This window comes from Chionomys nivalis, chromosome 23 (assembly GCF_950005125.1).
Source record: "Chionomys nivalis chromosome 23, mChiNiv1.1, whole genome shotgun sequence".
Lineage (NCBI taxonomy): Eukaryota > Metazoa > Chordata > Mammalia > Rodentia > Cricetidae > Chionomys > Chionomys nivalis.
Genome location: NC_080108.1, coordinates 25,511,316 through 25,538,898, shown reverse-complemented (window position 1 = coordinate 25,538,898; position 27,583 = coordinate 25,511,316). Strand labels below are relative to the sequence as shown.

General features: G+C 46.1%; 1 protein-coding gene across 1 annotated transcript in view; it reads left to right on the top strand.

Moving 5' to 3' along the window:
- Positions 1-27,583, top strand: part of Adamts17 (ADAM metallopeptidase with thrombospondin type 1 motif 17) — a 300,342-nt gene that overhangs the window by 159,774 nt on the left and 112,985 nt on the right. Inside the window, exons 9-12 of the mRNA XM_057756616.1 lie at positions 127-267; positions 2,116-2,266; positions 20,749-20,850; positions 22,285-22,430. Coding sequence (XP_057612599.1) covers positions 127-267; positions 2,116-2,266; positions 20,749-20,850; positions 22,285-22,430 — 540 coding nt within the window. The remainder of the gene's footprint in view (positions 1-126; positions 268-2,115; positions 2,267-20,748; positions 20,851-22,284; positions 22,431-27,583) is intronic.

Sequence of the window (27,583 nt, the reverse complement as noted above, 5' to 3'; positions counted from 1 at the left end):
ACTATGGTCTGCAGTGTAAGAACGTTATCACCTCCATCACTCTCTGGGCTTTCGTTGATTAAACCTGACCTAGAAATGAGGCACGTGTGACACCGCCCTCCACTCTTTCTCTTTCTCTCTGAGCAGCCTGGGAATGAACCACGACGATGACCACTCATCTTGTGCTGGCCGGTCGCACATCATGTCGGGAGAGTGGGTGAAAGGTCGAAACCCTAGCGATCTCTCTTGGTCGTCCTGTAGTCGAGATGACCTGGAGAACTTTCTCAAGTAAGTCCTTGCATCATTCTGTAACATCGGTAATTCCAAGTTTTGCCAAAAGCCCAAAGATGGGCAACTTAGCAAGTGTGAGAAGTGACTCTTTAGATGAATCCTCAGTCAGCTTGGGAGGTGGCCAGTGCAGAGTGTCCCAAAATGGGCAAAGGCCTCTTCTTGAGGTCGTAGCTGGTATGCTGTCGCATGTCCAGTAGGGGGTCATTACATGAATGAAATGTCAACCCAGTGACTCTGTCTTGCACTTCTCTGCCAGTTTGTGACCACAAGTGGACCCCACTGTAGGACAACGCGGCTGCCTTGAGAACCTGCTACTTGCTGAAGCTGCTTTCCTTGATGGCAGTGAATTAGTTGGGTTGGGTCTGCACACTTCCCTCCTTCGTGGGGGAACAGATATGCTTCTCACTAGACTGTTCTCACTACAGAATGTCTATACTTTTCAGTTCTCAGATTTTAGTGGAACAATTTTCTAATTTGGTTTTAGACCCTTGTTAAAGCAAGCATGCCCGTGATCCAGACCTGTTGGCCCCTTGGTGTCTGATCTTAGGGCTCTATTTTCAGTGTTGATGCATGGGTCCTCATTGCTCCCCTACTTCATCGTGGTAATCTACCTGAAGTGGGAATAGAAGTGAGTCAGTGGGTCTCCCTGGAAGGTAGAGTTTGGTGGAGCAGCTCTATTTGAGAGGACCCAGGGAATGTGGGTTGAAGTAGTTAAAGGATCTTCTTCATGTTTCCTAGGGATGGAAAACGTGTTTAGTAAATAGGTTTAGAAATGAACTTACTGGTTTTAAGATAGTCTTCTTCCACTTAGTGTTGTAATCACAGACTCCTAATACAATGTTGTAAGCTACTGATGTCACTCCCTTGTCACCCAGAAGGACCAGAGTGACAGGAGGGGATGCCTTACATTTGCTCAGATGCATAGTGCTGGTCCCATTAGTAACAGATGCCTTGTGACTGAGCCTGGGAGCTGTGGACTAGCCTTAGCTCTGTGTGTGTGTGTGTGTGTGTGTATGTGTATGTGTGTGTGTGTATGCATGTGTGTGTATGTGTGTATGTGTTTATATGTATGCATGTGTGTATATTATGTGTGTATGTGTGTCTATGTATGTGTGTCTATGTATGTATGTGTGTTATATACATACACACACATACATACATACATACATACATACATACATTAAATCCTTTTTTCAAGAATTTTGGCAAGTATCTGGCTTCATTTGCCTTACTTTAAGAATAGGAAATAAAGCACTGAGCATTTTATCTCCTAACAGAGCCTCTGGGGGGACATGTATCTCCCACTGTCAATGGACACTCCCTTCCTAGTTGAAACCTGAAACTTCTTGACTGAGTGAGCCCTTGGCTTTTGTTCTGTGATAGCAGAAGATATGGTCAGGCGAGACATCAAGACTGACTGACATACATATTTTGGCCCAGCAATTCTACAAAGAGACTCCATGGTTTCAGAAATCAGAACTTTATTTTTATTTAAAATAAAATAGCCTAACTTGCATTCTTTTTTGTTCATGGTAACTTTTGTTCAAAGTCATATTCTAAGGGGATTCAGAGAATTCTAATTTAAAAATATTTTAATCAACCCCACTAAGAAGGCCCACTTGCTTCATCAGAGCTGTTCCTAGGGCCCTGCATTGCCTTCAGAGCAGAGACCCACATTCAACCATATAATAAAAGCACAGACACGCCAAAAGGCTGACCCAGGTGTCCAGTGCTGAGGCTCTCGTCCCATCAATCATCCGAAGCCATCCTTCTCGGGAGACTGAAAGGATCAGAACAACGGTGGGCTTCATGGTTAGAAACTGACCTGCATCTTGGCTTTTTCAGATCCAAAGTCAGTACCTGCCTACTGATCACGGACCCCAGGAGTCAGCACGCACTGCGCCTTCCACACAAGCTGCCCGGCATGCACTACAGCGCCAATGAGCAGTGCCAGATTCTGTTTGGCACCAATGCTACCTTCTGCAGAAACATGGAGGTAAGCAGGCAGGGAAGAACAGCGTTAGGAAGACGCACAAGCCCAGCAGCCCCTCTGCAGGTCTGGATTCTGCTGGAGGTCATGGCTATCTCAGACACAGACATGCATGTCATCGTGTGTGTGCATATGCATGAGGGCATGTGCATGGGCACACAGGTGTGCCCCGTATAACTGACTGTGACAGTATCAACACGTGCTTTTGTGAGCATCTGTCCATGTGGGTTACTCTGAAGGGGATACTTTGGGGGGTACTGACACTAGTAGTGTGGTGTTTTAGCTTGAAATCTTTTTGATGAAGGAAATGTAGTCACACTTCTTATTAATGCTGTGATGTCACTGTGTCACCTGGTTTTTAAAGCCCACCCATTTAAGGAAGAGAGCTAAAAACTGGTTCACATTGGAGGGTATCAGATGCAGAGAATTTAATAAGTGACATGTTAATTTTAAAATAATAACAATCCACAAGCAGTTCTAATTGACCAGTGCCCATATGATGAATCCTAAAGCCTTAGCCTGCATGAGCTCCATTAGTCCTCACCAGAACTCTCTAGAATCTACCTCCAGCTTTCAGACAATACTACGAAATCAAGCTCAGTTATCATGCCAGATGGTTTGACTAGTGTGTAGGTAACAGTGCAAAAACAAATCTGGTTACCCCCGCAATAAAGATTGGCTCACTGTCCTGCAAACAGTGATGTCTGTGGCTTGGCCAGTTCTATGTATGGAAAGTTCCCAGAGGAATGTTCTAGGACCTGTGACAGGGCATTCACCATGTGTATGGCTACCTGTGTGACACCAGAAACGTACTAGGGAAATCAGCGGCCCAGGTGGCGCTTGGCATGTAGTCCCCAGGAAGATATGCAGTGAGCTGGCCAGCCTCCAGGTGCAGGAACCCAACAGCTGTATACCTCCAGAATGAGGTATACCTGCTACCTCCAGAATGAGGTATACCTGCTACCTCCAGAATGAGGTATACCTGCTACCTCCAGAATGAGGTATACCTGCTACCTCCAGAATGAGGTATACCTGCTACCTCCAGAATGAGGTATACCTGCTACCTCCAGAATAAAGTCCCCAGGGATGAGGGTGGGGGCAGACTCTCAGAAACCCAGAGATCTTATGATAGCCAAAGATGTTATGGTACCCAGACATGCTATAGTGTCTCTTGTGTGCTTCAAGTTTAAATGTAATATAGAAGCAGTATTAAAGATAAAAACTCTGAAAACAACCAGGTGATTATAGACAAGCATACAGATAATTACAGCACATTGCTCAGTAGAAGCAATGCAAGCAGTTAGAAGAGTAGAACAGTTTCTTCAAGTATTGAAAGAGAGAAATACACTAATGTAAAATTCTATACCCAGCAAAATTATATTTCAAGAGTAATTATGAAATCTAGGCTTTCTATTACACAAAAGACTCATCATGTTCAGGCTGCACTATGAGAAATAATATCTTCCTTTCAGCAAAAGGAAGATAGCAGGTGAAAAATCTGTCTCTAAAAAGGAAGAAAGAGCCTCTGTGTGGGTAAAGGTGTGGCTTATACTAACATCTATGCGTGTCTTTAAAACATCATTGATCATTTTACAAAAGGAACAAGAATGTTCTTGTTGTAGACCTCCACATCCCAAACCCCATAGCTTGTGAGAGGGGCTGTGAGCAGTGTAACTGATTCTTCAGCTGTGAATCAATCATCTTCAGATGAGGACATTGTCCTAGATAATCTGTGTTGGTCTGATGGGCTCAGCGGGATCATCCAAAAGGATGCGGAGTGGCTGCGTGACAACATGGCATTAGAAGCAGGAGGTTGGTGTGACAGGAGACCAGGATGTAGGTTCATCTAGATAGCAGTTAGAAGAGGCTGGAGCACCTCACAGCCTCAGGAAGGGACCAGGCTTTCAGGTCTTTGGACTTTGGTCCAGTGAGAGTGATTTTGGACTTCTGATGTCTGATGTAGTTTGTTTTTAATCAATGAAAAGCCAATAGAAATTTGCCTTTGGAACTAACACATTCCCTTAGCTTTGCCATTTGCCAGGAGAGGACAAGAAGCGTGGGGTTGTAGCCTTCCTTGACCACAGCTTTCCTTCCAAGGTTTCAGTTACCCACAGTCAACCAGAGTCCAGAAATGCTAAGGAGAAAAATTCCAGAAAGGAGCAGTTAGACAGTTTTAAGTAACTCTGGCTGGTGCACTCTTGGTGTCGTTTTGTTGGTGATTGTTGGTGCGAATCCCTAATCCCATGCTGTGCTGTTTAAATTCAACTTTATCATAAGTGTGAGTAGGAAAGAAACAGTACATGTGGTGGTGGGTACAATTGCATGTCTGGTGTTCTAATAGAAGGCAGATTTATTTAAGACTGATGATGTCAGTTATAAAATGACCAGTTAATAGTCGAGCGGTGGTGGCGCACACCTTTAATCCCAGCACTTGGAAGGCAGAGGCAGGTGGATCTCTGTGAGTTGGAGGCCATCCTGGTCTACAAGAGCTAGTTGCAGGACAGGCTTCAAAGCTACAGAGAAACCCTGCCTCAAAGAAAACAAAACAAAAACAAAAAACAACCAGTTAACAAAGAAAAATGCAAGTAATCATATTACTTCTTTTAAGATTATTGTGCTCATTAGAAAACCGGATAAGGATGGATTTTATGTATTGTAAATGGTACTCCATCTCCTTCAGGAAGGTAAGGCCTTGTACATGTTTTCAGAGTCCACGACATGTTCCATGTAGATGGGAGCCTTTCTACAAGCCGTAACTCTCCCTCACCTCACTGTGGAGAGCACCAACTGTTTAGTCCTCACACCAGCAAGCTCATCAATTAGGGTCATTACATCTCAAATTGTCTCCACCCTCCCCGATTTCAGAAAGGACCGTACTGTGGGCCGGAGAGATGGTCTCAGCAAGGAAAGGACCCGGAGTCCAGATCTCCAGAACCCACATAAAGGTCGGACATGGTAGCACAACTGTAGTCCCAGTACTCTCGTGGAGACATTGGAGGTGGATGTAGGAAAATCCATGGAGCTTATGGGTCAGCTAGCCTGGCATGCACACACATACACACACACACACGCAGAGAGAGAGAGAGAGAGAGAGAGAGAGAGACTTTTGGTCCCCTCTAATAGGAAAAAAACCCACTTACTGGGTGTCATAAAACAAAATAAAATGCTCACGGATAGGCACTTTAGGAGAGAGTGTGTCATGCAGGAATTACAACTTCAGAAATCCGGAGGAACCTCTCTCTTATGAGCTGCATTCCTGTGTGTGGATTAAGAATGCTGTCTGGATTCCCAGGCCCTGAGCTCCCTGGAAGACAAGGACTGAGGGGAAGTTCACAGCAAGTCATAGGACTGGGTCCCGGTACAGAACTAATCATGGAAAGCTTGGAAAAGTACCCGGACATTAATGAGACAACTGTGTGCATTGTGTCTGTCTGTCTCTCTGTCCTTTTGTCTCAAACATTTCTAGAGCTTTAAGCCTCCTACTAAAAGTAATGAAGTAGAAGTGGGGTTGGACATGGCCCAGGGAATAAAACCAAGACACCAGGCCTGCAGGATCGAGTGCTGTCTGTTTTTGGAATATATAGTTTAAAACAAAGAATTAAGCAATCTAGGTAAATGGCATTTTAAGGCAAACACCGGGCATCTCCACCACCTGTGAGTCCTCTTCAATTCTCTGTTCTGCCTTCTGAGGAACAAGTTTCCTTGCTGAGGGCTGGCAGGGTTGCCCAGTGGGTAAAGGCACTGGTCACCGGGGCAACATGAATTTAATCCCAAGGACCCACATGGTAGAAAGAGAGAACTGACTCACTGAGTATTCCTTTGACCTCCAAATACATGCCAGAGCACTCACACTTGTGCGTGTACCACACACATACACACTTAATTAATAATTAATTAAAATAAGAAGAAAGTAGTAAATAAACACATAAATGCTAAATACATAAGCAAATGTCAAAGTTCTGCTTGAAAGATGAGCCTAGAGTGTATCCGGACAGAAGGTCATGAGCAGGTACAGCCTGTTTGACCTAGAGTGTGTCCTGACAGAACGTCACGGGCAGGTACAGCCTGATTAGAGTGTGTCCTGACAGAAGGTCACGGGAAGGTACAGCCTGTTTGACCTAGAGTGTGTCTTGACGGAAGGCACGGACAGGTACAGCCTGCCTGGTCTAGAGTGTCCTGACACGGAGGTCACGGGCAGGTACAGCCTGCCTGACCTAGAGTGTGTCCTGACGGAAGGTCACGGGCAAGGACAGCCTTCCTGGACTAGAGTGTGTCCTGACGGAAGGTCGTGGGCAGGTACATCCTGCCTGACCTAGAGTGTGTCCTGACAGAAGGTCACAGGCAGGTACAGCCTGCCTGGTCTCAGGAGACTGCATTTCTCATCCCTCACATTCCCATGATTGTCCTGAACCAAAGCCCTTGGATGGGTTCTCTGGATTTTTGTGAAACAGGCTGGGAAAGTGATCGCAGCTTTTCCCTCCAGCTTCTCACTCAAGCGAATATCCCCTTCACTCATGCTGGCTGGCAATACGCCCTAGCTGTCTTTCTAGTTCCCATGGCAGGCACTAAGAGTAGGAGTCACAGATACCTGCACTCTGTCTAATGGCTATGGCTGGCCCCACGCACTACTGTTTGTCTTCCCCACAACTTCAACATCGCAGCGACTATTAAACCCCAGGCCGGCTCTTGTCATATTGTATGTTTATTAACAGGGATTATAGGCCAGTGACGTTCCAGGCCTGAGGACCTGAGTTCACCCCAGGACCTGCATGGTTGTCCTCTGACCTCCACACACGCACATTCATGACACCTGCACACCAAAGACCTCCCCCCACATGCACACAAAATGTAATTTAAAAATTTTAAACCTCCCAATATTGTTACAAGAAAATCCTTTTGTACTTTGAACACATCAGTTTCATTGTCTCCCTGCTAACCCTATAGGTCTTACTTTCTTAGGCTTTGATAAACATACTAGGAGAAGGGACTGATGCCAGAAAATGTTCAGAGCCCTGGAGAGCCAAGCAGGCTGGCTTCTGCCCTCTGTAGGAAGCACCAGCTGCCCTGACTGAATTCCTGTTCTTTGGGTAGAAGTCTCAGTACAGAACTTCCTTTCGACCGAACGTCCTTGTATGTTCACCTCCTGGCACTCCCAGCACATAGCGGTTTTAAGATCCGTAGATGTTAAGAGCCATGCCCTTGCTCATAGGAAAAGCATCGCTGCAATTCGTGTTAGGGGCTGCCGAGGCTTCAAATAGTAACCAGGTTTCTGCTTTCCCGAACATTTGCGTACTTCAGAACCAAGAAAGTTAAAGCCCAGTCCATTTTCGTTTCTAGGGTTCTGGAGGGCCCCATCCCATCACCATTGTGTCTGTCATGTCTGTCTGCAGAATGCTGGTATTGCAAGGCTCAGGGCTGTCTATGCAAATATGAACTACAAAAAAAATTGGCATCCATAGCTGGCATTTGTTGTGGAAGTTATTGGCAAGTAGAACTGTCTCTTCTTCTAGCCAATGGTAATGTGATGTTTTTAATTCAATAAAGCATTTCAAGAAAGTCCAAACACAAAAGTTATAAACATTGGAGGGTAAATATTTATTAGAAAGGGGAAATGAACTTTATGCAATTAGCACAATCAATCTTCTTTATGATTACAAGTTCCTCCTGTCCCCATCAGCAAAGCCTCTCCTCGCCGTGGCTCTAGAGCTGTCAGGGCCCAGACGCTCTGCCAGGTGAGGCCGAGGGCGGGAAGTGAACTGTAGGCACTGTCAGCTGGAAACGAGAGTGCATTGCTCCTAGAGCCAGGGCCAGTGGGTGGGGACACATAGAGTCGGCAGGGTCACTGCCTCACAAAGTCCCCAATGTTCCTCAACAGGACAGAGGGAGCCCACGTCTGGCTCACTCCAGCACCAGGGGATTGGAGCTGAAAGGCCATGGGTGATGATCACCACGCCCACATGCCAGCTGCCTGTCAGGGCCTTCACTGCCCTGCAGCCCATGCGTGATGGCACAGGTGGAAAGGAAGGTGACTCTCCGAAGGAATTGCACACGCTGTAGTTGTCTGCACACCATAGTGCGCAGAGAGGAGACAACGGCTGTTTGCTCAGAATAATGTTGAGCACACAGCTGTGAGACAGCTGTTTCAGGAAGGAAAGAAAGAGCGTCCGGAGCTCCCACTGGTGACAGCGCCCTTCTCCTGCCCACTAGTCCCTCCTTGCCTTCTACCATGACACACATAACCGTGGGTACACACACGTTGCGCAGTGGTGACAGAGAGTCTCCCTACTCAGGCTGCCTGCCCCAGTGTCCTGGCTGCATCTGGTAGTCACAGTCTTTCTCTGCCTTAGTCTGCTAATCTGAAAATGAGAGAAGTCGTATGGGCCCGTCATCGGGTTGTTTTAGAAGGTCACTGATAGATCACTGACCTAGTATTTAGTGTGTAGCACACATCAGTAAGTGTTGCTGGCTCCATTTTTTTTCTGTTACCTTGGCTCTTGGACCCAGCAGGAGAGTGGAAGATGCAGCGTGGTTAGCTATCACATTAGCCTGTCCTTTGCTTCTATATCTCTGTGTCCTTCCATGTCGTCTGGCACCTTGCAGGGCTGGGATGGCCCTAAGCACCCAGTAAGTACCTTCATAAGCTCCCTGTCCTTCTACTGGGAAGTGTCTTTGTGTCCTACTGAGAGGGGCCTGGAGTCTCTGGGCAGATACAGAGATCCCTGTGTCTAAGAAGCCCGGGTATTGAAATTCCACAAGAGAGCAAGGCTCACCTCTCTGATGTCAGTCATATCTCAACCTGGATACACCTCAGAACCTCCTCCAGGGACTGGTGGAAGCTGCTGTGACCTGCCACAAATACCATCTTAAACTTTCTCTGGGAGACGGGCATGGGTTTCAGGTCTCTGTCTTGTTCTATAGCTCCAGGGCTCCAGGATTCTTACTGTCATCCTGGGTTGGAAACTGCTGGCCTAACGAAAATATCCCTTCGATTCCAGTGGACCAGATCAGAGCAGGAGGCTGGTGGAGTCTAGGAGCCTGCCTAGCCTTGCCCCTCTCAGGCAGGGCTGTGCGGCTGATTGTAGAGCTACACGTGCGACTTCAAGCTGCCTCGTCTGTCTCGGTTGGGTCTCAGCTCCTGGAGCTCCTGGGCTTTGGCAGAAGCTGGCCTGAATTTTCTAAAAGTATCCGAAAGCTTACAGTATCTGAAAGCTCTCCAGACAACACAAGTTGTGTGTTAGCGTCCACTCCTTGGCCCCTTGCCAGTTGCATGTCCTGGTCCCAGACCCCATCCTCACGCTGAAGCTCAGACCCAGCCAGGTGGTCTCCACCACCCTTAGGAACATGGAAGGAGAGACCACACCCGGGCTGCAGGAAGCATTCCAGGTGCGGTGCTGGCGTGCTGGGCTGGGGGAAGACTTCAAACTGCAGCAGTGTTTGTGGGAAATTTGGATCTGTCGCCATTTCATCTCGCTCTTGGCACGTTATCTGCCTTTGGCGGGTGTTATCAACAACACATTTTTTGAGGGAGTTTACATAACGGTCCCCTCGGGAATTGCTAGGACCGCGAGCTGCTTTCTTTCTCAGCTCATGGTGAGCGCCAGTGAGGAAAGAGGCAAAAAGTGACTCATGGTCAAATTCCCAGCCCTTGGAAGGATCACCAGTTGGAGCAAAGTGAGGGAGACTTGTGTCCATGACCAAGGGGTCCTTAACACGCGCCTCAGGTTTTCAGAGGACCAAGAAAGGAAGCGGTGTGCTGGCTGGGTTTTCACAGGGTACCAGCGGGAAACATGCACAGAGCAGTCTGGGCGTGCCATTTACCAGACCTTAAACACAGCCTTTGAGGTGGCACAGGCTGAGTCAGGGAAGGGGGAGCTGTTTCATTGCCTTGTTTGTAGGAACCAAGCACTTTCTGCTGTGTTCAAGAATGGCTCCCAGGATCGGATGGGGCGAAGAGTCTGCTCTAGGGTGTCCCCACCCATCCGGGAGCTTTGTGTTCATTGACGCCCGAGAGTGCATTGCTCAGCAGTACTTAGAGACAAAAACTGGGCACACTTAACCCTTTCTGGCACTACTGCCCCCCCCCTCCAAGTTCCAAATTTGGGGTATTTTTGGATTCAGGCTGCCGGATTAGGAATGTCCAGCCAGTAAAGTCTCTGTAAATACCAATGCCTCACCACCACCCCACCAAAAAAATCTTTTGAAAACTCCATCTCTGAAACACTTCTGGTCCCAAGCATTTTGGATACAGGATCGTCCACCTCTATGGGGCCTGACAGGCAGAGGGAACAGCTGGCGTGCCTTTATGGGGATGGATATGTGCTGCCAAGGCTGTGTGGAGGCTATGGGGGGCAGGGCTGTGTGGAGACGATGGGGGTACGGCTGGGGCTATGTGGAGGCAATGGGGGTTTAGGGCTGTGTGGAGGTGATGGGGGGCGGGGCTGTGTGGATGGGAGTGCGGCTGTGTGGAGGCAATGGGGGTGCGGCTGGGGCTGTGTGGAGACAATGGGGGTCCAAGGCTGTGTGGAGACGATAGGGGTCCAAGGCTGTGTGGAGGTGATGGGGGTCCAAGGCTGTGTGGAGGTGATGGGGGTCCAAGGCTGTGTGGAGGTGATGGGGGTCCAAGGCTGTGTGGAGGTGATGGGGAGGCAGCTACTGTACTTGAGAATCCAGCATCCAGCATGTAGCAGAGAAGGTACATGGATCTGTCCCCCGGTAGGACTGGTAAGGTTGGCACACCCTTATATCACTAATGGGTTTTTCCTGGTTGGGACAAGAAAAGGGGGTAGTTGGAGGAGTCAACCCCAATTCCTGGTTGGTCTGAGTAGCCGCTCCTTCACAAAGCCTGCGCTCCTTAGTTTGACCTTGAAGGAGCAGAGCATTAGGATACCTGCTGATATATAATTCTGAGGCAGGTAGAATGCCATGTTCACTGTCCACTCTGTAGCTCTAGCAGAGTGTAGAGCAGCCTCTGGGAGATGAGCCTGGAGAAGGGGTAAAGGGCCTGTGCTTCACAGCTACCCCTGCACAGGAACAGAGCTCTGTCTGGTTCAGGGAAGCTAGAGTATATGGAGGCACAGAGAGGATTGGTGTAGGAGTTCGGGTAAAGACTACAGCTGGCCTTTGACATGGGTGGGAATTTTACCTGGCCAGTATATGCATGGGTATAGGACCATCTACTGGGACATGGGTAGCCTCTCAATGGCTACATCCCTGAACAAAACTGAAATATCCTCCCCAGTAGCCATCAACTGCCAATGGTCCCTCACCTAAGGGATGGGACTTCTCCCCCATCCATGCAGGGATTTTTGTCTGGTTGATCCTGTGTAGGTCTTGTGTGTACAGTTACAGACACTGTGGGCTCATGTGTGAAACTACCCTATCCTGTTCAACAAATACTATTTGTCTGCACGCATTCACTACTTCTGACTCTTACAGTCTCGATGCCCATTCTTCTACAGTGATCCCAGAGTCTTGGCAGAAAGGGTGTGACATGGATATCTCATTTAGGCCGAGTCTTACTGACCAGCTATGGGCTTCTGTGCTAATATCCACCAACTGCAAAGAGACACTTCTCTGGTGATGGCTGAGAGATGCATCAATCTAGAGGTATAAAGATAACTTAGGAGGGTATAGTTACTAGTAGTTTGTAACATCATTGTGGATACTAAATAATTATAGCAAAGGGCTTTTTATCAGATTGCTGGTACTGTAACAAAATGCCAGAGGTAATAAACTTAGAAAAAGACCAAGTATATTTTGCCTCATGGATTCCGAGTCTTCAGTCTTTGGTCTGTTACTTTTGGCAACCTGATGAGGTAGAACATCATAGCAGGCATAGTGAAGCAAATCTGCTCACACATCCCGTGGTGACCAGGAAATGAAGAGGAAATGGCTGGGGTCTCTTTAAGGGTACTACCCCAATAACTGGAAGACCCCTGTACTATCCTTGTCTCTTAAATGTTCTATTGCTTTCCAACAGCACAAAGCTGGGGCCGAACCTTTTAGCCCATAGGCCCTTTGCAGGTATTTCAGATCCAAAGCATGGCAAAGAGTATCCCCTCCACAGACTCTTGACCTTCAGGGTGATCTTCCAGGTTCATAGTCTCATAGTTTCCCGAGTGAGCAAAATGTGCGCAAGTGTAAGATCTGAAACGTGGCTGCTCATGGAAAATACTGCTGTGTTTTTGTGACTCTTGCTCTTTTTTCTCTTGACAATGTCTTAGAGTTAGTATCAGGATAAATGGAATTGATCCATTTAAAATTACTTGAGATTGTGTTGTGTTTTAACTTATTGTGAGACAGTTTTGGATCCCAGGGAAGTGTTGTAGAAATAGTTAAGTTTCATTCACCAACTTTCCCATATGTTAATATAGTCCATAATCCTTGGGCAATTATTAAAACCAGGAAACTCACCAAGAAATGATAATATGAGGAAATAGATGTGTTTAACCTGGCTTGAACATTACAGAAAGGATACACATATGAAAACATCACACAGCGCTCCATAAATATATACAATTTTCATAGAAATTAGAAACCGAAAAGACTGGGGGAATAGTTCAATGGGAGAATGCTTGTGTAGCATACTCAAGTCCCTACGTTCAATCCCCAACACTCAAAAAAATATATATTTTTGTTAAAAACAAGAAATTAACTTGTTACAGTCTAAGAGACACTCAAACCTTGCCCATTTCTCCGCTTGCTGCCTCTTTTCACTACCCCGCAGTCCCAGCTAGGACCCTAGTTTGTGTTTTCCTTCCATCCCCCTTATCAGCACGCATCTGGTAATTCCTCAATCTCTCCTTGTTGGTCAGGACACCCATGTTTTTAAAGAACACTGGCCGCTTATTTCTTGAATTGGGCCTTTCCTGTGTCTTTGTTAGAGGGAGATTATTCATAACTAGGAAGGATAACCTGAAGTGGGGGTTAATACGGCGAATGAGGTTACCTTTGGTCACCTGGCTAAGGGGTCTCTTCACAGGATTCTTCACTGTCACTTACAGTTTACCCGTCTGCATTAGGATTGAGTTGTCTGTAGCAGGGTTTCCCAACCTGGGCACTACTGACACATTGAACTAGATTGTTCTTTCATGTTGGGAGACAACGCGTGCGCATTAGGAGTTTAGCAGAATCCTTGGCATATCCTCACCTTGCTGGAGGAGTGGCGACTACCCCTGGCTGAATTGTGAAAACTAAAAGCTGTGTCTTCAGATGCCACCAAATGCCCTTTGGGATGCTCAGCTGCCCCTGACTGAGACTCACAGATGCACAGGAAATACCTAGAAGTGGGTCAAAGATCATTTTGCACACATGTAAATTCTGTAGTTTTAAGTTACCTAGGACACAACACGAGACACACAGGAAAGTGCACAGATCATAAGTGCAGTTACAATGGTTTTTCACTAATTGTGCAAGTATGGCCATGTGTGTGAAGTAAACTATCTCATTTTGTAAAATCTTGGGATTTGTTCCATCCTCCAATTGATCTTTCCCCTCCTAAACTATAAATAAACTTACTTCTGTGGCTTCTTTTACTTTGATGAGTTTATATTTGTATTGAACCCCTTAATACAACGTCGTTTAATGAGTGTGTGTGCCTGTGTGCTTGTGTGTGCCTGAATGTGTCTGTGCATACATGAGTGTGCAGGTATTTATGGAAGCCAAAAGAGGGCATTGGTCCCTGCGAATGGAGTAATGAAGGGTTGATGCTGGGAATCAAACCCAGGTCCTGTGCAAGAACAGGACATTTCCTTCACCACCGGTCTGCCTCTCCAGACCCCAAGGCTTATTCTGCATCTCTGGATTTCCCAGTCTGCACCACTAATCACATCATGCGCTCAGTGTTTACATGACCATAGCGTCATAAAATATTTTAATACACTGAGCATGTGCTTTTCTACAAGTTTACTGGCGAATTAGTCCACGTTTGTTTTCCCATGTGGTCTTCAGAATATTCTCATTTCGTTGGAAATTGTGTGATTATGTTAAATTCAATTCCATTCTTTTGTAAATTAACTCAGGGGAAAGTATGTCCTTGTGCATAACTCTGAACCATCCTGCAGTAACATCATGTTCCTTACAGGCTTCAGGATGTCTTCCCAACCCACCCTCCAGAGAACCTTTCATTTGTCTTTGTGTAGACCGCACACATTTCCTCTCGCATTTGCTCCTTTTTAAGTGAGGTCTTTTCTTCCATTTTCTCACTGAATTGAGTATGTCTTGTATCATAAAGGGGTGCAACCATCTTGTTAGATGAGCTGCCTGGATACTGTACGACTCTGGTTGAATAATTTCATCTTTTTGTTGCATAATACAGTTTCCGTGTGATTATTTTGGGTGTAAGCTAGCCAGGCAGCGGGATACGGCCTGCTCCTTACAACATGATTTCTTTTACCTATCTGCTAATATCCTTTCTGATCTTAGATAACAATTGGCTATCCTTTTCTTCTTGGCTTTGTGGGGAATGCTTCTAATATTCCCTCATGAAGTGGGTATTTATCAAGTCTAGAAAGTATATATTTGCTTAAATCTTAAGCATTTAATAAGAATCACAATTGGATTTTATTAGATGTCTTTTTATTGTCCATGGGGAGGACAAGTAACTTCTCCTTTCTTAAAATAACTTTTGATGTGCATGAGTGTTTTACCTGTATTATGTCACAGGCATCTCATTCATGCCTGGTGCCCGTGGAGGCCAGAAGAGGGCATCAGATCCCACGATCTTGAGTTCCAGGCTGTAATTCATTTTCGTGTGAGTGCTGGGATCCAAACCCAGTTCCCATTCAAGAACAGCCAGTGTGCCTAACCTCTGAGCCGTCGTTCCAGCCTGAACAGCTCACTTTTGAGTTAGCAATATGGTGAATTTTATTAAATCTGTTCCTTCCTAATTCATGTTTTCTTCCCCCTTTCTTGAATAACTTAGCAAATGATTTCTCTGGTTCACTTTTCCTACAGAGAACCATCTCTGTAGGCCTTTCTCTTGGGGAGGGGTCCTTCTTAAATCATAAAATAATCATTTCTCCTTATTTTGTTTTGATCTTTTTTGGTGATAGTGTTTGTTTTGCAGTACTGATTACGGAAGCAGAGTTCTACACATACTGAACACATATTCTGTCCACAGTCCCTTTTAACTGTACAAGAAAGGGTCTTATTAAATTGTCCAGGCTGGTCTTGAGCTCACCCAGTCGCCAGGGTGGACCTTGACCTTGTGGTCCTTCTGCCCCAGCCTCCAGAGTAGCTGGCATTCTAAGTCCTACCTCCAGGCTTACTTTCATTCTGTGGGTTTTTGTTTGTTTGTTCAAATGTATATTATTCCGTTTTAAGCATGTTAAAATTACTTTATTGTTATTATTGTGTTTTGGACTCTAAATATTTCTCCAAATGCCCTATATATCTTAAATAATGTGTCTCTCTCCACTATCTTCTTCACTCTTTGCAGTTTGGAGTATAGTTTTTCCTTTGGGCCAGAAAATTGCTCAAAGGAAAATTTAGATTTTTGCATATGACAAGGTTATTTGTTCTCTAACTTTCTTTGAAAAATGTTTAATTGCAAGCTGGGTGTGGCCGCCCATGTCTATGATCCTGGGACTGCAAGAGTGATGAGCTAGCCTGGATACGTAGCAATATGCCACCTCAAAAATAATTTTTACTTCATTATGCTATGGTTTTCACTTCCACATTTTATTGAGGCAACGTTTTTTATTGGTTTTTTTTGTTGTTGTTGCTTTCTTTCTTTCTTAAAGATTTCTGCCTCCTCCCCACCACCGCCTCCCATTTCCCTCCCCCTCCCCCGATCAAGTCCCCTCCCTCGTCAGCCCAAAGAGCAATCAGGGTTCCCTGCCCTATGGGAAGTCCAAGGACCCCTCACCTCCATCCAGATCTAGTAAGGTGAACATCCAAACTGCCTAGGCTTCCACAAAGCCAGTACGTGCAGTAGGATCAAAAACCCATTGTTGAGGCAACTTTTTATAAATATTCCTTGACCATTAAAGATGTATCTTGGAATGCTTGTTTTAAGAACTGGAGCTCTGTCAGTTTCATCTTGTTATGTTATTTGTATCTCTTGTATTATTGCATGATTGTTTGGTTTGCTCTGGACTGAGAAAGAGTCATTAAATGATTGTGCTAACTTCTTTTTTGTTGTTTACCCTTTTAACCCAATTGGTTTTATTTAATGAAATTTAATACTATGTAATATCTGGAGCATAGGTACTAGATGACTGTTGAAGGTAGTAGTTCTTGGTACCCCTTTATCCCAAGTCAGTTTTATTTAATGAGATTTAATAATATGTAATATTTGGAGCACGGATACTAGATGACTGTTGAGGGTAACAGTTCTTTGTATTATTTCTTGCGTCAGGTTCTGGGTTCAAGTCTGACTGACATTAGCATTGTTATTCTCCTTTGCCTTTATTTTGGCTTCTGAATCATGTTATGTGCCAGTTACACAGCATATACTAGAGCTTTAGCTTGTGATCTACGTGAAGGTTTTATCTTAGTAGACAAGGTTGGCTCATTTGTTGCTATGTCAGGTGATTCTGGTCCTAGGTTCTGTTTCTTCTGGATTTTCCTTGCTTCTCTGTTGTGTTTTTCATAGGAGACAGGCGCTTTTTCCATCGATTCTTCTGCCACATACTGTATATACAATTAATCCTCCATGTTTTTATTCTCTAGACAGTTAAAAAACTTTGATGTCTGGAAAAGTGCTAAAAAAAGGGGTGTATCTGTGTTAGTTCACTATCGTTTCTTAACAAATTTCCACAAAATATGCTTGCTTAAAACAAAACATATTTCTTATCTTTAAGATCATGAGGGTTAGAGATAAAGACATCGTTCAGCCAGGCCATCTATGTCTCAGCAATTTTACAAAGTTATGGTGAGGGCAGAGGTCTGGTCTGAAGCCTCATTTGAAGCTCAGCTGGGGGAGTGTTTGTTGCCAGGCTCACTGGCTCACTGGTAGGTTGTCGGAACAAATGCCAAAGTTTCACACTGTCTAGCTTGTCAGGCTGGCCTTGGTTTATCGTAACTTGCCCTTTTCCAACATGACAGCTATTTTGACCAAAGAAGACAAACCAAGAAAACAACTGGAGAGCCTTTACAGAGGACAGATCATAGTGTTTTATGAACTAAGCATGATGGCACATCTTGCCATTTGTGCTGCATTCTGTGGGTTAAAAGTGAGTCAGAGGCAAGGAAAAGTGACGGCCATGGTCATCAGCAAAGATGAACATGGAAAACAGCGGCTTCACCCTCTGCCTCCACTTCAGGGCAGTCATGAGGAAGAGGCTTCCTCCAGAAGACAATGGTAGCAGCTAAGGCCACGGAAGTGTTAACAGCATAGCTCTCAGCTCCTACAGACACGCCAAGAAAAAGAGCAAGTACGGACCATCAAATACTGCTGGGGAGGCAGCAACTGTGTGTTCTTATTGACATGGTACCACAGGTGTAGCCCATAGGGACCTGGAAGTGCTTGGAGAAAGGGCAAAGTGATGAGGAAGAGAATAATGAAAGCAGTGAGGACAATACCAAATTTGACTACGCATGCTTGAGAAACCAGCCTGGAGAGGCACTGCCAATGGCCACACCTGGGTCCAAGGCTACCATTCTAAAGCCTCCTGTGTGTTACTCCTTTTTAAAGACAAAAGCAAAACCGCCAATCTGGCCCCCAACACTAGAGTTTTTACCTCGGCTTGAAATGCGTGCAGTCCAGATCCCAGCATCGTCTACTGTTGTCGTCATGAGCCATCTGCTCTGACGTCAGTGAACATTTGCCTTGTTTCTGCCTTTGTCATAATACAAATCGTACTGACACCAACATTCCTGATGTCTTCATAGAGCCTATATTCAGATTTCTTTCCAGTATATTCTTAGGAATGGAATTATAAACATGACAGTGTGCAATGCCTGTAACAAATATGGATGGATACTTTTCTAAAGTTGTTCAAAAAGTTCCTGCTGGCTATGTCCTTATCAAGAAGTAGAATTCATGCTGCATGGTGGTCGTGTATGCCTTTAATTCCAGGAGGCAGAGGCAGGCAGAGCTCTGTGAGTTCAAGGACAGCCTGGTGTGGAGTCAGTTTCAGGACAGCCAAGGCTACACAGAGAAACCCTGTCTCAAAAAGAAGGAGGAGGAAAAGGAGGGAGAGGAGGAAGAGAAGGGAGAGAAGGGAGAGGAGGAACATTCTCCATCTTTTTCTGTGTGTATAGGAATATCTAAAGATGGTCTTAATTTGCCTTTGCCTGATGGCTGAAGAGGTTTCAGCATATTTTCATATGCTTAATTGCCATTTAAATATCATCTTATGAAGTACTCAAGTCTTCTCATATTTTCATGATTATTTTTTTCTTATTTGATCTTTAGTAGATTTGGCTTGTTTGCTTTTTCAAAACTGTGCTAGACACACTTTGTTGGTTATATGCATTGTTAATACCTCCCCCATCTATTGCAAACACCCTCTCTCATATTTTTATACTTGCCGTTTAATAAACGAGCTCCTCGTTTTCATGGAGTATAATTTATTTGTGGGTTTTTTTCCCCCTCCTTTATTGTTGGTACTTTTGTGTCCTGTTTCAGAAGCCTTCGCCTAACTGTCCACTCTTTGGCCTTGATAATTAGGGAGGTTTCATGAGAAAGCCCTGTCCATAAAATACACAATAAACAGTTCACCCCACCTCCTTCCTCTCTCTCCTAATGTGGTCATTATTTCTCCTGACCCCAAGCACTCCTACCCCTAATTATGCTCCTGAGTCCACTCTGCCTTGTGACCACGTGTCTGAACATCGCTGCGCCAGTCTGGAAGAGCTCTTAGGTGAAAGTGCAAGGGATCAAACATTTAATGAGGTGCGGTCATCTTAATGGGAGCAGCTGCGCTGCACTCCGGGGCTCGCCCATCTTACCGTTCCGTGGAGGGGTAAACAGTCATGGGAATGTGTAGACTTTGCAAACCCCACTGTCGCCTCCCTGTGCTGTGCTGCAGGGGATCCATCGTGTTACCTGAAGGGCACCAGCTATCCACTGACCACACAGTGGAGGGCAAGGTCTTCCCATTCCAGCTCAAACTTCTCAGCCTCAATTGGGTCTGGCGTCCTGGAAGCGCTGTGTCTTTAAAAGCACCGTAGGAACATCTGTTTCCAATTTTCAGGCCATGCTCATGGTGAGGATTTGGGTGCAAGTAGTTTATGTGGGAAGCAATCCCAGAAAATACCGAGAGGGGCCATCTACGGGGAGAGAAGTGCGGAAAGGTGCATTGATGGGTGTAACTCATCAACAACCTTAGGCAATGGGACTGTCCCACTAGGACCCCTGAGCAACATGTCGAAGATAGCTCAGAATCCCTCTCCCTGTGAAACAGGCTCAGCCAGCCCCCATCTCATATGGTTGTTGGTCCTGTCTGCTCACAGGTCCCCTGGGGAGGAAGAACAGTCATGCCTGCCTTGGTAATCTTGATGATTCATCTCATTCTGACCTCTCTGTCAGTGGCCAAACGTCTTATTAATTGCAGTTGGGAGTCTGTCCTTTTAGATGCCTAGTCCTGCTGTAGTAGAATTGCTTTCATTCTCTGTTTGTGGGTGTTCCAAGTTCTTGTAGGTAAAATACTGTAATAATTTATGCCCAGCTCAGCAGAGGTAGAAGCCAGGCAGGGAGAATAGAAGACTACTTCTGCACATTGGCCTCACATTTCTGGCCCCCATAATAGTGGCTTAAACTCCCACCTCTCTCACCATCTAACACACTCACTTGGGACCCGTGCCACTGAACTACCTCTGGTGAAGTTAGGCTAGGGCTGTCTCTTGGATGCTTTGCCAGCCCATGGCCATCGGCTGCATCTCTTGCACTAAATGGAAAGGACCTCCCAGAATTCCCTGAGTTTGGAACTCCTTTTTTTTTTAATTATTAACTGTAATTTTATTTTTTATTCTTTTTATTGTTTATTTATTTATTAAAGATTTCTGCCTTCTCCCCGCCACCACCTCCCATTTCCCTCCCCCTCCCCCATCAAGTCCCCTTCCCTCATCATCCCTAAGAGTAATCCGGGTTCCCTGCCCTGTGGGAAGTCCAAGGACCACCCACCTCCATCCAGGTCTAGTAAGGTGAGCATCCAAACTGCCTAGGCTCCCACAAAGCCAGTACGTGCAGTAGGATCAAAAACCCATTGCCATTGTTCTTGAGTTCTCAGTAGTCCTCATTGTCCATTATGCTCAGCAAGTCCGGTTTTATCCCATGCTTTTTCAGACCCAGGCCACCTGGCCTTGGTGAGTTCTTCCTGAACTCAGTCCCGTGAGACAAGCCCTCCAAAGAGTAAATGCAAGAATTCCACTGAGCTGAATAAACCACTCGATGTTTTAGATTCCCAGACTCTACCCTCCTTGCTCCCCATGTGTTTCAAATCCCAAATCTGAAGAGCGATTGCTCCATGGCTCTGACCCCCCTGTGACATACATCTGGGCGTTCTCTTGAGGCACTTATGGTTGCTTCTCTTGTCCTGCAGCATCTGATGTGTGCTGGGCTGTGGTGCCTGGTAGAGGGAGATACATCCTGCAAGACCAAGCTGGACCCTCCTCTGGATGGCACCGAGTGTGGGGCGGACAAGGTAACACCCGGTTTCTAGCAGCTCTGGTAGGCAGCCTCACGCCTTCTGGGCGCTGAGCTTCTCTCCTCGTGGAAGGCAGTGTGCACTCTGCTGAGGAGCCCCAGAAACACCCCTCAACACTGTAGGATGCCCACGGAGTCCACTACATGCACACGTGTCTACACCACCCCTTGTTTCTTACAGAGCCACAAGAATCAATCATTTCCTTGATTTTTTTTTATTAAATGAACTCTTTGTCACACAAGTGAATTTTCTTAAAAGGAAGGTTATATGAGTAGGGATTAAACAGAAAACTAATTCATTTGCCGTACATTGATGAGAATCATATTGCTGGATTCTAGCTGATTTTTATGAAGGGTGAGACTATAAGGTTTGAGGGAAGTAGGCAGGATCTGCAATCACACGATTTTAGTCATACTTGCAAGCCTTCCTAGTTTGATATTTCCTCTACCCTCCTCCCTCTTACTCTCCTCCTAACCCCTTCCCCTGCTCCTTCCTCCCTGCTCCCTCCTCTCCATCCCCTCCTCCTCTTCTCCTTTTCCCTGCTCTTCCCCTCCTTTCCCCTTGCTTCTTCCTCTCCCCCTTCCCTCCTCTGCATCTTCCTGTCTTTTTCTCCTGTTCTTCTTTTGTGTCCCTCTTGAGGTAGAGCCTCTGCATATAGCCCAGGCTGCCCTGGAACATGCTATATAGCCCAGGCTGGCCTTAAACATGTGATCTTTCAAGGCTTTCCCCTCACAGATGCTGGGATTTCAGGCCTTTTACCACCGTTCCTGGCTGATTGGGAATCTTGAAAGAGTTTTTGCCGTTGTTTTTGTTTTTAAAAGGGAGTTATCGTGTTTTGTTCTGATGTTCTGCTTAGGAAGCACCGGATCACACACTTTGGGAAATCTGTTTTAGAGATTGACTTTCCTTTACCCTCAGAAAGAACTCTGTGCATCTACCCACAGCTAAACCCCAAACCGTCACCACTAATCTGGCTAGCCAAGATGGCTTCCCTTTGTGGTGCTCCTCCTGTCTCAGCCTCCCACACGCTGACTGAGTTCAGAAGCCTGCGCCACCACACCTGACTTTTTCTAAGAACTAAGCCCAAGCCTGAAGCTCTAGCCTCAGATACTAAAAATGTTGTCCTCTGGAGAGAAATACACATGTATTATTCAGCATTTACACACCCTCGGTTCTGTTCACTTGCCATATGGATCCGTCCTTTTCTTGAGAATTTAGAAAATCTCCATAGAGCACATTTCCTGGAAAAATCTGTGGCTTCAAACTCAGGCAGATTAGAGGCACTAAGCTGAGCAAGCGTTAACAAACATGCACACCCTGAAATACTCCACTTCCGTGGAAATTTCAAAATGGATTTTGACACCAAAAAGGGAAGCAGTCCTTTGGAGACACAAGTGGCATTGCTGAGTGTGGCCCTTTTGTGTGTTTCAGTGGTGTCGAGCTGGGGAGTGCGTGAGCAAGACGCCCATCCCTGAACATGTGGACGGGGACTGGAGCCCATGGGGTACCTGGAGCATGTGCAGCAGAACGTGTGGGACAGGAGCGCGATTCCGGCAGAGGAAATGTGACAACCCCCCGTAAGTTCCCCTCCTGCCCTACTGCAAGACGCATCCCATTCTGCGGGTCTTTCCTTGATGCCAAGAATTGTATTGTAATTGGAAACAGGATAGTAAGGTTGAGTTTGAGGGCCTTGTGTGCCGTGCCATCTTGACTTTGCTGGAACTCTCTCTGAGCACAGAGACTCAATAGAGTCCCAGGGCAAGATGGCTCTATTATCCCTTGCTTGGCTGTGGTATAAAAACTCCCTGGGACAGATTGATGACAATCTGTTTTGCCTACGTCATGGTCTACTTAGTTGAGGGCCATTCCCAGAAAGCCTGGAGACCTTCCAGAAGGGGAGGCTGACCTTCAACTTGCTGTTCACAGATTTAGGAGCAGGTTGAGCATGTGTCTGGAAGTATCTATGGATTCGGTGTTTGTTCAGCTAAATCGTTTTCACATTTTCTCATAAAACTATTTGACAGAGAAAAAAAAAAAGCTTTTGTGTTTTTCTAAATTCTTGTTCACGGACTATGATACACTGAGACCCTTCCTGTTCACCCCAGGACATTAGCTCTGGAAAACTCAGGGATAGATGTTTATGCTCTATTGTAATGATTACATCCCCACGGGTCTTCTCCTTCTCTGAACTTTCCCACTTTCCAACATTCCCTTTGACCATCTGCTTTCTCTCTTGACTGTCCTCAGTCATATCCCATCTGTTTGGAGAGTGAGAAAATGATAAATTGTGTCTAAACATGAAATGGTTTTCCGCAGCAAAGTCGTGTTGATGAGTAATTAGCAGATACCTCTTGGTAAATCATGGGGCGGGTCACACAATGGATGCCATAGCTATCCCAGGTGATGCCAAGGACCAACCAAGCCTGGGACCCTTCTTCATAAGGAGAGCTGACATCTATAGTTTAGTGGGTGGCAGTCACATAGTATTTTCAGTAGAGCTGTAACAACTGGCATGTCTTTGTCTATGAAGATACAGCTGAATGTCAGGCACACAGTAGGTGTTTAAGCTGTTGGGAATGACTTTCTTAGCACACAGTAGGTGTTTAACCTGTTAGGAATTTCTTTCCTAACTCAAAGCCTGGATGGCATCTTACTAGTCAATGTCTGGCACACAGTAGGTGTTTAAGCTGTTGGGGATGACTTTCTTAGCACACAGTAGGTATTTTACCTGTTTGGAATGACTTTCTCAACTGAATGCCTGGATGCGACATCTTACCAGTGGGGGATTTGATTAAAACCTTCAGTTGAGTGTTGAGAAATGATTGGAGGGTAGGCTATTTTTTTAAAAAAAAAAAAACATGATTCAGTTCAAAGTAATAGCTTGGGCTCCCAAAGGAGAGGTGTGGATTTGGATTCATACAGCTGAGGTTTCGGCCCCAGCTGTTGTGGTCATTGGCCTTTGACCTCAGAGAAGACCCTTCTGTTCCCTAGGCCTTAGTTTCCCTTATTAGAGACTGGCATGTAAGAGGAGGAAGAGCCAAAGGTGAAAACTGGCACAGACCAGTCCTCAAACCCAATCACGGTCCTTACCCTACAGCACCTGGCAGCTTTTACTGGTGCCACCTGGTGAACATTGTAAAAATTTATGGGATATGCCTATAAAGTTGTTGGCATTTCATAAGTGGTCCTTATCATCATTAGCATTAATTAGCAGATGAAGCCACCCTCCTTGTCCTGTCTACCTCACAGAGCTGTATTGCAGCTCAGTGCAGGGTGGGAAGGGCTTGTATGAAGTACGGAAGACTGTCCTGGGCGCTCCGTGGTTAGAGTTTATGAATACTGGCCCCCTTCAGCATATGGCAGACATCAGCTCCTATCAGGTGATACCCAGTAGATATCACAAAGGGAGCCTTAAAATGCTCAGCCTCCCCTCCATCCTGACATGCTGGGCAGTTTGGTTGTGCTGTTTAGGTGATTGCATACTTGTTCTCATCACACAATGTCCCAGTGCTGGGAAAATGGTTGAGGCATTGTTTTGAGAGACCAGTGTTTCCCTTTGTCTTGCAGTGGTAATAGCTAAGATACCTTGCACTTTCTGGAGCTTTGTGGCTTCCCACCAGGGCTGGTTCCCTGTCCCAAGCCTAGCTGTATCTTGACCTGTTCTGTGCTACCCAGGGGACATTGTAGGAGATAATCTCCTTAAGACTCCCCAGTTCCTAGAACGGTGTATGTACCCTCTCTGGCTTGCCCTGCTGTGAGGTTTTATGTGTTGGGACTCTGGACCCGTCCCTCCAGATCCAGTGACCCTAGAAGACAAAGTGCTCACAAAATGTTTTTCTTTCCTTATCTTCATTATCAACCAGCACCTACCATACCCTACTTGTACCAAGACTCCCACCCCCAGCCCTGTCACCATCATGGATTGTATCTCTTGTTCAGCCTCCTGTGTTTTATTTTCACTGAAGATTGGGAGAACTGAGAAGACAACCACACAGACAGCCGCAGGCTTGTGGGGTCTTCACATATTGGTGTTAGACAGAGGCATGCCTTCTTGCCAGTCTCCTCTAGCTCAATGGATGTCCTTCTAATGGATGCTTTTTCAACTAGATGCCTTCAGTAAGCATTGACTGTAAAGATTGCTAGGCATGGGTTTACAGTGGCGAGCAAAGACTGATTAAACCCTGCCCACCTTCCCATGACTCCCCTGCCCATGTGTCAAACTGGATCCCCTGTAAGCTCCACTCTCCTCCCTGCTCACTTCTACCCCCTTCATATACATCCCCTCCATTACTGAAGGACACAGCCCATGTCCATGGTTACCCTTTTGTCTCCTTCACAGCTATTTATAACAAGTCTGGTGACTGGGGTCCACAATTACCATGTATCAATTCCCCAAGGCATTGTGGAACGCATGGGCTCTGTGGTTATTAGCCAGGCAGGTTTGTGAGAGAGGCATCCTTTTCATGCGCACTGTGAAGTTATAGACCTGAGTCAGGTGGCAATTAGATGACTTACACCAGGCCATACAGGTGGCTCGTAGCCAATTGGCTTGGTAGTTCCTCTAGAAAAGCAAAAACACGAAATCAAGGGTGTCCACATGGTTGGTTCCTCCTTGAATGCCTGAGCAAGAATGCATCTCCTGTATTTGTCTTAACTTCCAGTGGCTCTGATGGCCTTTGTCCCCCCGGCCTACTGACTGTCTACCTGGCCTTTCACAGGGTCTCTCTACCTTCTCTTATTTCAGGCCCCTGTAGGGTGAGATGTTCTCAGTTTAAGATCTGAAATGCATCTCCTTCAACCCTTTTTCAAAATGAAGTCACAGTCTCATGTTCCAGGCCTGTTGTGGGAATTTGGCCATTTGGTCTAATGACCAATAGAATGGAATGGGTTGGCCCGATGGACATAATTTTCTCTGGGGATACTTGACTTCTTATGAAGGAAGGGAAGAGGGTCACAGCACTCTTGCTCTTGGCTCTGGAAGACTTCCTGATGCTACAGCTCGGTGACCTGGTCTGGAGATTTTCCCCCAATTTTCCCTGGCTTCATTCTGTATTTGTGAATGTGTTATTTCATCCTTTAATAAATAGTCCTGATCCAAGACTTCTGTGGATCACAGTTTACAGACCAGCATGCCTTAGGTGACCAGCATGGCCACCCTTCACCTCCTCCCACCTTAAAAGCATCTTGTCCAGTCTTTAACCCACAGTGATCCAGCCCAGAGCCTTCATCAGTACTCTATCCTGGCCCTAACTCTTTAGATCCCAGTGTAAACTTTTTATCCTCAGCGAAGCCCCTTACACTCCTAGTGTTGCTTTGTCTCTTATGTCTCAACTTGGCTCATTTTGCTGTGTTCTCATTGACTTTGATGCTTCACAAAGGCCTAGGGCAGACTCCACCTTCCCTTCCCTGACTACAGCAGAACCATGGCTCAATAAAACATGCTGGGATGTCTCCTCGCCTATTTTCCCAGGAGAAGCAATCTTTCTGCCCTTCCCAGGCCTCCATGACATATCCCTAATGTCTGTTTTCCATTCAGAAACTCACAAATAAGCTGAAACCGTCAGGCCAAGTAATAGATCACCAATAACCCCCCCCTACCGTATAGAGTCTTGGATGTTCTAAAAAGTCAGGCAATGTTGTCACTCACAGCCAGAAATGCTCAAGAATAACCTGACTATGTCACCCTAGTCTTGCCTCTTTCAACTTAGAACATGTCCTGGTTTTTTTGCTTCTGTAATATTGACCCCTTGGCAGTCAGTCTGATCATTCGCTGTGACCATTCAGCTCCGTTCGCTGTTGGGAATGGGAGCCACTCACCCTGTCTCCTTGGGAAATGTTCTACAAGAGTCCATCCTATCTTCCTGGAGCCAACCAGGTGAGGAGAAACACCCAGTCAGACTTTGGGCAGGTGGAGCCGCAGCAGCCCTGGGGTTGCCTGAAGCAGCTGGGTCAGCACTGCGGGCAGTGAGGGCTTGCAGCACAGGGCCCAATCTTGAGCAACGCCTCTGCGGTGACTGTTACAGAGCACAGCTGATCGTGGCCTCTGCGCCAAGTCCTGACCAAAACAGCATCCTCTCTGTCTCACTCCTTAAATCAGACAGCTCGCTGCCCTGATATTTCAAGAGGCTGGCCAGAGCTCGCTGCTGTGAACAGCTTGGAACGCTCCCCTGAGCCTCTCCCCATGGCTTTCTCTGCACATCCCTGGCCCCGTTCCCTCTATTCTGCAGCTGGTTTATTCACTGTCCAAAGATACTGGCAAGAGAGTTCCCCGTCACCCCACCCTTCTTTCCTAGTCCTGGTTTTTATAGTTATTGGTGTTTTTACTTCTCAGTGTACCCACAGGGGGAATCACCCATATTTTTTTTGTTTGTTAATGTTTATTTTCTTTAGTTTTTAAATTTTTATTTTATGTATATTGGTGTTTTGCCTACATGTATAGTCATGTGAGGGTGGTGGGTCCCTGGGAACTGGGGTTACAGACAGCTGTGACCTGCCATGTGGCTGCTGGGAATTGAACCCAGGTCCTCTGGAAGAACAGCCAGTGCTCTTACCATCCATGTTTTGATACCAGCTTCCTATGTTTATTTTTTTTCTACCAGTTGTATTGTTGTTGGTCAGAGTTAGTGGAAAATTCATCTCTATTTTGACTTCTGAGGCTGAGTGAAAGGGGAAGGCAGAGAGGAAGGCTCGGGTGCTCGTGTGTAAAGAGCCATCTCTGTCCCAGCACCTG